A 9975-nucleotide genomic window follows, 5' to 3' on the forward strand; every position below is an offset into this window, starting at 1 on the left:
AAAATGAAAATACAATGTATCAGTATAAAAACGTTAAAAATTGAATAAGAATGCGAAGTCATATGTTATAGGACTAACCCGATCCCGTACAAAAAAAATACAACAGTAATATTATGCTTTTCTTTACCAACATTGTAAAGATTAGAAATAGCACATATAAATAAGTGGCACAAATAACCACACTGTTTGGAGTGACAGGTGCGTGTAGCCTGGGGTCCTGGCTAATCTTGTCAATCTTACGACGCGCAGCTAGATTGGGCCGGATCCCAGGCTACAGGTGCGTGGTCTTATTGGAAAAGATAGCACACAAATGGATCACTTGTAATATTTGGGTCGTATAAGATCTAAACTGGTCCGCCGTTCTATCTATAGCTTCGCACCGAAGGAACGGGTTGGAGCTATTGTCACATTGGCATTAATTGGACGAGTCGTACAAATTCAACGATTCGCTAATAAAATTGGCCAATTAAAGTGATAGGAAATTGACCTCAAATTTTACTACTGCGATGCCGCAAAATAAACAAGTATCTGTTAATTAACCCCATGGTGGTACTCGCAGATAAATGACCAACGAGCGTGTTAACATGTTCTTGACAAACTGAGACGGTATCTTTCATTCCCTAAAGAACTCAGTAGGGTTATAAATGTGCTAATTTCTCTTTGATTTGCTATCAGTATAATACATTATCAAACATAGCACTAACTCGAATAATTCAGCGCCCTCTATCCACTACTTTTCTCGAGGGCTTGAAGGCAGATTGATCATTGGTCGCGTCAGCCCTGTACAAATTGTACAGACCAATCAGAGTCTATCCCATGGCGAGTATGCGCATTGATTACTTCCGTAGTAAATACCGCTTGTTTACAAATTTCAAAATGGACGCCGATCAATGCCTTCGAATGATAGAAGATAAATATGACTTCAAGTTTAAAGAAAAACAGGAAGAATCTATAAAAGCAATTGTCCAATTGAATGATACATTCATTACTCTGCCGACGGGTTATGGAAAGTCCAGTATTTATTTTTATCTGCCCGAGATATTTGAGGCCTTGACTGGAGAGAAATCGTCTATTGTTGTCATCTCACCACTACAAGCATTGATGCTGGATCAAGTGCAAAAGCTGGAAAAACTGTCAATAAAATCTGTTGTGGTTGGTGAAATTCAGAAAGATAAAGGTGTTGGCCAGAAAATATCTGAAGGACATTTCTCAATTGTATTTTCCTCGCCAGAGGCTGCATTGACATCTGGTATGTGGAGGAAGAGTCTGACGTACATCAGGTGTTTTCCATGATCGTGTAAAGGCAGTTGTCATTGATGAAGCACATTGTATAACTGAATGGTCTTATATACAATCTCTTGTTAATTATTTTATAGCAGTGATCATCGAATCCAGGGTAAAAAGAGGGGGTCTTGTTAGTTGAACCCCCTTTTTTATTACAAATTTCATTTTGAGGACATATTGTTGGGCTCCTCTTTTAACTTGTAGACATGGTTAGATCAGTCCTGTATATACAGTGACATAATGGCAAAAAAAAATCTTTGGTTTTTTTTTCAAAATTAATTAATTTTAAATTTTAATAGTTATTATATTATATATATAATATGCACATGAAATGATGTACATGTACTATAAATTTATTTTTACAGGTATTTATTACTGTAATTTTGAAGAACTAATAAAATTTAATAGTTTAATATATGCGATTTGGAGGAAAGCTGCATTATGTATATGTTTTTAGTATCAGAATGCAAGTTCTTATTTATATTTCGGTCTTTAGTCAAGTACATTGTACATGTAGTCACATTATTCCAATTAATAATAAAAACCTTGCAAGAATTTCTGAATTTCAAAATGTACACAATGTTTTTATAGATATTTTATAGACCTTATTATAAAAATCTATAAGTCTTATATGTAATCATTAATTGATTTATTTCATTCAAATAGATTGAAATTTTCGCACATAACATGTATAAATTAACTATAATCAATATGCTTTTGGTTATTGAATAAAATTAACATTAACGACTATAGGTCACTGTACAGCCTTCAACAATGAGCAAAGCCCATGCCGCATGTCAGTTGCTAAAAAAAAACAATATCCTGAGTTTTAAATCATGTTGAATTGATTATTTTAAAACAGATTAAATTTGTTTTATTATAACTTGACATATCTTAAGTTTAGATGTACTCTTTATTTCAGGGGTGGTGAATTTAGAAAAGAGTATGACAGACTGAATGAACTGAGATCAGTTTTTCCTGAAAAAACAGCTTTTGTAGCGCTTACTGCAACAGCAACACAAACTATGAGAGATGAAATAATGAAGAAACTCCAAATGATACGAAATGACACATGCACAGTATCACTTCTCCCTGACAGACCAAATGTGATATATCATATGCAGAAATCCAACAAGAAGAAAGAAGAACTAAATTGGCTTCTTAATGAGTTAAAGACAAATGGTAAAAGTTCCAAAAAAACAATTGTTTACTGCAGAAACATAATGTCTTGTGCTGATTTATATGAACATTTCTGTAATGAAATAGAACAAGGCAATGATCTTGAGAAAAGAATGGTTGCAATGTTTCACCGCTCAACAGCAGACACAAACAAGACCCATGTTTTGTCACAGTTCCCAAGTTATGACACTAATTTGCGAGTTATATTCGCTACAATTGCATTTGGAATGGGTGTGGACATTCCCGATATTGAACGTGTTATACACTGGGGTGCACCTCGAGGTCTGGAACAATATTCTCAGGAAAGTGGGAGAGCTGGTAGAGACGGTAGAGAATCAGTCTCGTGTGTATATTATTCCGGTTATGACATAGCTAAAAATCGCTGTAAGGAATCAGTGCGGGACTTCTGTACAACAAAATGCTTGCGTATGCAGCTGACATCTCATTTTAAATTAGACGACATTGCATCACCATCATCAGGGACAAGATCAAGCCAACCAACATCATTGTGTCGCTGCTGCAGTAACTGTAAGGTCAATTGTGAATGTGGAAACTGCTTCAGCTTTCATGATGAAAACAGTTCCAATGACTTACTCTCTAGAGAAGACGACTTCTTACTTGGACAATTTTGTGGTTTTCTTAATGAAGCAGTGAGGGAAAACTTACTAGATTTTTACGAGTTCCTTGTAGAAGAACAAGAAGGACGTCATCTTCTTTTTAATAGTTCTATGATTGAAACCGTTGTAGAAAATGCAGACTTCATTTTCAGTGAAGACGACATTGTGTCTCTTGGACTTAATATAGATCATAACCTGGCGGGAGATATTCTTGAACTCATTGCAGAAGTTAAAGATTAACTTTATTACAATTTTAAATTAAAGTTGTTATATATGATACATAAGACTAAAATATGCTCTTTGACAAATTGATACCTTGTTCTATACATGTATGTATATACATTTAACTGCATACTAGTACGGTGTACAGTAACTTCAAAATATAAATGAAATTTGGTAATTGCAAGAGTTTCAGTTTTGTAACAATAACAATTATCATTTATAAATTTTGTATAGCACAGTTTGTAAAAGATTTTCCTTGATCCAAATTATTTAAGTCTTTCAATGTTCTGAAACTTCAGCAAATGCAATTAAAAATGCAGACAAAATTTTCTGATCAACCAATTTTTGTTCTAGTATTTTTACAATTCTTCCAATTCAAAGTAGACTAAGCTTTGACTTGTGCAGTATCTTTTTTGTTGTATGTTGTTTACAAATAAGATGTGGTATGATTGCCAATGAGAATACATTCTTTCTGGTACCAAAGAACATGACATAAAAGTAATTAGTAACTGCTAGGCCTTCAACAATGAGCATAACAAGCAGACTTATAAAGGCTTCAGAGACATGTGTAAAACAATCCAACAAGAAATAACTACAAACCGCTCTCATTTTTCAAGCTCCTGACTTAGTACAAGTAACAAGTACATACATGTAAGGCATGTGTCATGGTTTAACAGGTTCATATATATATATTATTTTATTCTGTCCTATTGCCATTTTTTTATCGCTTGTTTCTAATGTGTCAGTCTTGTCTCTGGGCATGAATATATGCAACCATAAGCCAATATAATGGCCGGCTGTACAGCTTCCAACAATTAGTTAAATAAATTAATGCGTTAAAGATGAGTCATCAGTTATAAGAAACAACAACGAATGATATGAAAGAAAGTAACCAAATGACAAGTTCTGGAATTGGATAACAAGGTTTTTGGTTTTGGTTTTGATCACTGCTCAACTTTTTAAAATTTCAAAGGCATGCATGAAAAAAATCCCACTTGGCTTTAATCAAACAATCAATGCAATCAAGTTCAGAAAGAACACTAAGTAAAGGAAACAATGCAATTTGTTATAAAAAAAAATCTTTATTTTCAAACAATAATCAAGCAGTAAAACATTTGTACAAACAATACTACAATTTAATCAATTTCTTATTAATGCTGCAATCTTAAATAACATTGAGGAAAAAAATTAACAGATTTCATCCAATTTAAAGTGAATTCTTCCACACATCTCTTTACTTATTTACATGACACAAGCACTATTAAAACATAGTTCTTAATTACTGATAAGTACATTTCGTACACATATAGACACAGACAGCACTATAACAACAATCAGTAATGAAAATAAACTTGTACCTTATATGTACTTTAAATATGTCAACAAAACTTGCACAACACATCACATGGTACATGTATATATAAATTAACACTTGAAATTGTGGTATACTAAAGACATGTAAAAAGATGCTCTAAAAATACCAGGTACCCTCTGCATACATTTCAAAAAAAAAAATTATTTACATGAACACATTGCACTCAATACAAACATCAACAAAGCTGTTATTGAATGTTTTTGGTATTATACTCAACATATTAATTACACTTTATCACAAAAACTGACTTCAATTACTAAAACAAAAGCAGTTATTTACATGACCCATATGACACTAGACAGCAACTGATATATGTACCTTACTTATATATATGCACATTCATCATTGTCATAAAAAATAAGTTAAATTTGAGCATTTGCTATTGCACTAAAATTATCAGACACTGCATTATACTAGAACAAATGTTCGAATTTACCTGAGATATGAATACACATCAACAAAAAAAACTCTTTTAGAGAAAAAATTCTATTGCACTAAATATATCGCACTATAAAAATATGACAAATTGTTTTCAAACATAAACATATTGCACTAGAGTATGAAATGCCCACATTTGACGACTACAATAAATATATACATGTATTGCACTAAAAATATCACAACAAATGAGGTTATTTCATCAACATACATTTTATAAAAATGCATGTATATCAGCTTTTGGTGGCTTAAACAAGGATTTCCTGAATAAAGAGAGCATAAAAACATTGATCTTGAAAGACAAAAATGGTACATGTATATCTTAATTTTCAACCTTCACAATTGATTGAACTCTTATTGTACGAAGTAAGATCTCAATCTCTGGGTCCTGGCAAAACTTTCCCTCTTTTCTGTTAGCCACTGGTTCAATTTACAACCATCCAACTTTTCTAACGGATCACTTTTTATTGTTGGAAATGACCTGTGATGGCGACCAGGAACAGTGGCAAATAAATTTTCAGAACCCAAATGTTCAACAAGCTTTGAAATGTCCTTTTTCATTGATGGTTTTGAATTTGTTGGTTTGCCAAAATACTGATCTAGGCCTCTGGTATACGAGTCTATTATGACGTTGCACCCTTGTAGACTTCTTCCACATCTTTGAATGGAGGCTGAGGACATATTGCCATGCAGTGAATTCAATGCATCCTTTGCCCTCATGTTTAAAAACTCAAGTGCTTGGTCGGCTGGAACATTACACCCCTCAACTCCATGAATGTTTATGCATCTGTTGTGTCTCAGCTGATGTGCTAATTTTGGTGGTAAAAGAGCCATTAATTGCGCTTGTAAACGAAAGGCTAAAAGGCGATATTTGGTGTGATTATATAGTGAAAATCTAAGAAAGTCAAACCTCCACATTCTCACTAGCCTGTCTCCGTCATTCTCCTTTGAAGAATCTTCTCTGATCCAGTCTTGGAGACCTTCTCTTAGCAGACAACAGGAATAATTGAATTTGTAATCTGGTTTTTCCTGCTGTTCCTCTGACTGGTTTAAAGTAGACTGTTGGTCTAAGTCTGTCTCTTCATCAGGTACACTCAAATATGTGAGATGTCTATATGGGCAGATGGCACGATGGTTTAGTCTACATTTTCCGTCCCTAAAAAATGTCTTTTGACACCCCGGAAAGCCACATGGTACTCGGTTCTCCTTATTAATCTTATTTCCATGCCCTTTCTGCTTTAAAGATGGTGTCTCTGTTTGAAGGAATTTGGAAACTATATTTTTTGATAAATTTTCCATAAAAGTCTTCTTCTCTCCCTTTGTTTTAGTACTAAGGCTCTCTTCAATGTCTTTCACTGAGTGCATATTTAGCACATTTAGAGCAGCAAGGATGACATACCCTTGTGTCACAAAACGCAGGAAGTCCCGACAACTATTTACAGCATCTTTTACCTGCAAGATACAATAATGGTACATATAAAATCAAGAAAAAAAGACCTGGTCTTGAGAACATATATGTTTGCTTTCCATTTTTTACAATTAAATCCCATTACGGTGTGATGTATAAGATACTAGTCCTCTGCTCATCAATTTTGGTCAAAGTAAGAAATATATATATGATTTTGAGATTAAGAACAGCAATAAAAGTGCTGTTCCTTTATTTTAGGTGTGTTTTTCTGGGGCTGTGCATGTGCTGATTTTGTATCACGGATGGATTCCCCTAACTCTATTTAGGGTAAATTTGCACATTTTTTTCTCATAAAAATTATTTATTTGTGTGCAAGTATAATTGTGTTTGGTAATCACAATTTTTTTTCAGTGTGGCTTCCAACTTTCAAAAGATCACAAGTGAACTCTAGTTTGATACTTTTAAAGTTGAAGTGCCGTCTCATATGACATATGAAGTGTCTGTAAAGTATCCTTATTTATAGACAAATACTAATACATACCTCAGACTTAACACCTCTGTGTTCAAAAAGGTTTCGTAACTGAAATAATGTTCCCTTTTCTGGTGAGGAAGTTCCTTTAAACAGCTGGTTGAATGTGTCCTACAGATAAAAATGTGAACAGTTAGTGGTATAAAAAGTATCTTTCAAAGGATGTATAACAATACAACTTTAATTGAATCAGAATGATGGAGGGTCTAGTCCAAAATTGTTTTTTGGGGGTACCATTTATAAATTAATTTTCCAATGTATTGGTCAGGTGATATCAATGCCATTGAACAAGTCAATCAACGCAATGAACAAAACTGTGCAGGCACTCAGATGCTTAAAGTTTATATGGAAACAAATAACAATAAAATACTTTGAATTGGATTAGAATAAAAACTTGTTACTAATTCTCACCTGCAATGATATGACATGGGCATGCCAGTCTTCGCTTTTCCAAATAAAACCTTCTAAGCGATCTTCTTGTGAAATCCCATCAGCTCTTGCTCTCTGTGCTCCTTCCCCTCTTTCAACAGAGAGTCCATCACCTCCCATCAAAAGTGGCATCATCTTGTTGTGTGCTTTAGGAGTATACTGTTGTAAATGTTCTATAATTTCTATCATTTCTTCCGTTTTATTTTCGTCTTTCTCCAAAATGCCAAGTGGTATCTGAAAAATATGATTATCATTGATTTAAATCAACAATGCACTATAAAAGTACACAAAATAACAACATATGTTTTACTTTTTTTTAAGTGTTTGTCCTGTTAAAAGACATGTATTTAAATTAAATTTGAATTGATTGTAACCATTAAGCTTATTTTTCTTTAAATTATCTTATAGTTATATTATATATTAAACATCAGCAGCAACAACTTTCTCCCTGTTAAATATGGAAAATACTTAGTAGTAGCTCAGCTTCCCAATGCTGATAAACTAAACATCTGTTTCGAAATAAGACTGGTTTATAGTACTTTACACTTGGAACTTACCACACAACTTTTTTTCCTTGATTCGTTTGAAAATTGATGTGGTATATGATAAATGACGAATTCCTTGCATTCTTTCAACTGTATTATGTTCTCAACAAGAACCCTTTGAATTAAAATGTTGTATTCTTGGTTAAGTTGAGTGTAGTCCACTTTACTGGGTAGGAAAGCTTCATTTGGTATAGTTAGTATATCAGCCTGAGGTACACATTCTTCCAGGTCATCTGCAGAAACTCTGTCTTGAACAGCTAAAGCATGCACAAGATTATGCATTTTGTTAGACGTGTCTTCTGTTTTGTGTCTAACTTTAGTCATCATGTTTAAGTTGTCCATAACAAGAAGATATTTCATCTGTTTCTGTCGCCATAACGGTGGTGTAAGGAGACTCTGTGAAGACTTCTTCTGATGTACGATCAGGTGTATCTAGATCTGTTAAAATCAAAATGTAAAAAAATAAATAACTTTTATTTCATATCTAGGCTCTTGGTTGAAACAATAAATAAATAAATGACCTGTCAGTTTTACTTTTTTTTTAAGATTGATAAATAAAAAAATAATAATTTACCGTAATTTCATGACAACAAATTCATGCTCTTACCATACAGTGGCGGATCCAGGGGGGGGTTCCGGGGGTGCGCACCCCCCCTTTATTTTTGCCGATCAATGCATTTGTATCGGGACATATGTTTTGCACCCCTTGCACCCCCCCTTTGCCCTGGGTTAGCAGCCCCCCTTTCGAAAATTCCTGCATCCGCCCCTGCCATACATACAAATACAATCATGTACGGGTAAGGGAAAAAATATTCAGTTAGCATATAAATGTATATCACAAATAACTTATAAATTGTTTGCCAGAGACAAAAAACAGAATAAAATCAACATACCATTACATGTAAGTGAAGTCCTAGGTGTCTCTGATAGCGGTGAAACTGGTACTGCTGTATACATGTATGTAGGTGATTCACTTTCAGGAGTTGAAAATTCAAATGGGGACTCACAGAATAATTTGACTGGATTGGTACCTATAAAATAAATATGAACAATATACATATATATATATATGTACTGGTGTAATATAAAATGCAACATTTAAGTAGAATGAAAAATTAATCAAAAAGTCTCACAGCTCTCAGTGGAAGGTACCAGTGTACTGATTATTAATTTCAAAGCTTGCTAATTAATAGTTGAATGTCAATATATAGCACTTTTACACTTTTTCTGTTTATTCATATGACTGTACATGTGCCACCATGGACTTAGGCTTGTCAAAAAATTCCAAACAGCAAAGTACATTAAACATTATATTCAATCTGCTTGCAAACATATATACATTTACATGTATTAATTACTAAATATTCAATCATGAAATATACATTATTGAAGTGAAATTACCTGTATGTCCTTTTGCTGGTGTTTCCAACACTGGCAATATAGTACTACATGAAATGTGGTCTTCCAGTGATGACAATGCATAGTTATGTTCATCTACAGAAAATAAAAATAAGTTGTTCATCTTGAGTCTTTAGTAATGAATTGATCAACATGCATTTCTTACTAAATTCAGAAATTATTGAGATGTCTTTATTATTGTGAAAATTGCAACAGGGTTATTATCACAATAATTCAAAGTTTAAAACCCTCATTTTGGAATTTTTTATATGAATTAAATAGGATTTAAATTTTATCAATATCGCTAAATATTCTAAAATGATAAAATTGCAATAATAAATGCATGTAATATATTCCGAATTGAATTTGACGTACAGTCCTCAAAAATAAGTTTAAATAATCAATGAATATTAATATCAGAGTGCTGCTCTGTGCCATTTTGTCTCTTGTGATGACTTACATCTCATTGACAATCATACCACATCTTCTTTTTTTTATATACGTAAATGAATTTCTATTAAATAAATAGTGTATATCAATTAAAGTTCAAG

The 9975-nt window shown here is 33.1% G+C and overlaps 1 protein-coding gene and 1 long non-coding RNA gene across 2 annotated transcripts; one reads left to right on the plus strand and one right to left on the minus strand.

Annotated features, from left to right (window-relative positions):
* The first annotated feature begins 1200 nt into the window (after positions 1-1200).
* LOC143076597 (uncharacterized) lies at positions 1201-3644 on the plus strand. Its single transcript, XR_012978715.1, has 2 exons — positions 1201-1341; positions 2207-3644. It is a non-coding gene; the product is annotated as an uncharacterized LOC143076597 (long non-coding RNA).
* An 821-nt stretch (positions 3645-4465) lies between these two features.
* On the minus strand, positions 4466-8367 carry LOC143076598 (uncharacterized). Its single transcript, XM_076252416.1, has 4 exons — positions 8039-8367; positions 7464-7715; positions 7065-7163; positions 4466-6567 (listed from the first exon to the last, which is right to left on the minus strand). Exons 1-4 carry the CDS (start codon positions 8351-8353, stop codon positions 5470-5472), a joined length of 1764 nt encoding a protein of 587 aa, XP_076108531.1. The 5' UTR covers positions 8354-8367; the 3' UTR covers positions 4466-5469.
* Positions 8368-9975: the final 1608 nt, after the last annotated feature.

Source organism: Mytilus galloprovincialis, chromosome 5 (genome assembly GCF_965363235.1).
Source record: "Mytilus galloprovincialis chromosome 5, xbMytGall1.hap1.1, whole genome shotgun sequence".
NCBI classification, from domain to species: domain Eukaryota; kingdom Metazoa; phylum Mollusca; class Bivalvia; order Mytilida; family Mytilidae; genus Mytilus; species Mytilus galloprovincialis.

Bases quoted from the DNA above. Each gene is read 5' to 3' on its own strand.
- LOC143076598 (XM_076252416.1), bottom strand. From the start codon at position 8,353: ATGATGACTAAAGTTAGACACAAAACAGAAGACACGTCTAACAAAATG. The intron at 7,716-8,038 runs GTAAGTTCCAAG...CATATTTTTCAG, and splicing joins CAAGGAAAAAAAGTTGTGTG to ATACCACTTGGCATTTTGGA. The intron at 6,568-7,064 runs GTATGTATTAGT...TGTATCTTGCAG, and splicing joins ACAGAGGTGTTAAGTCTGAG to GTAAAAGATGCTGTAAATAG.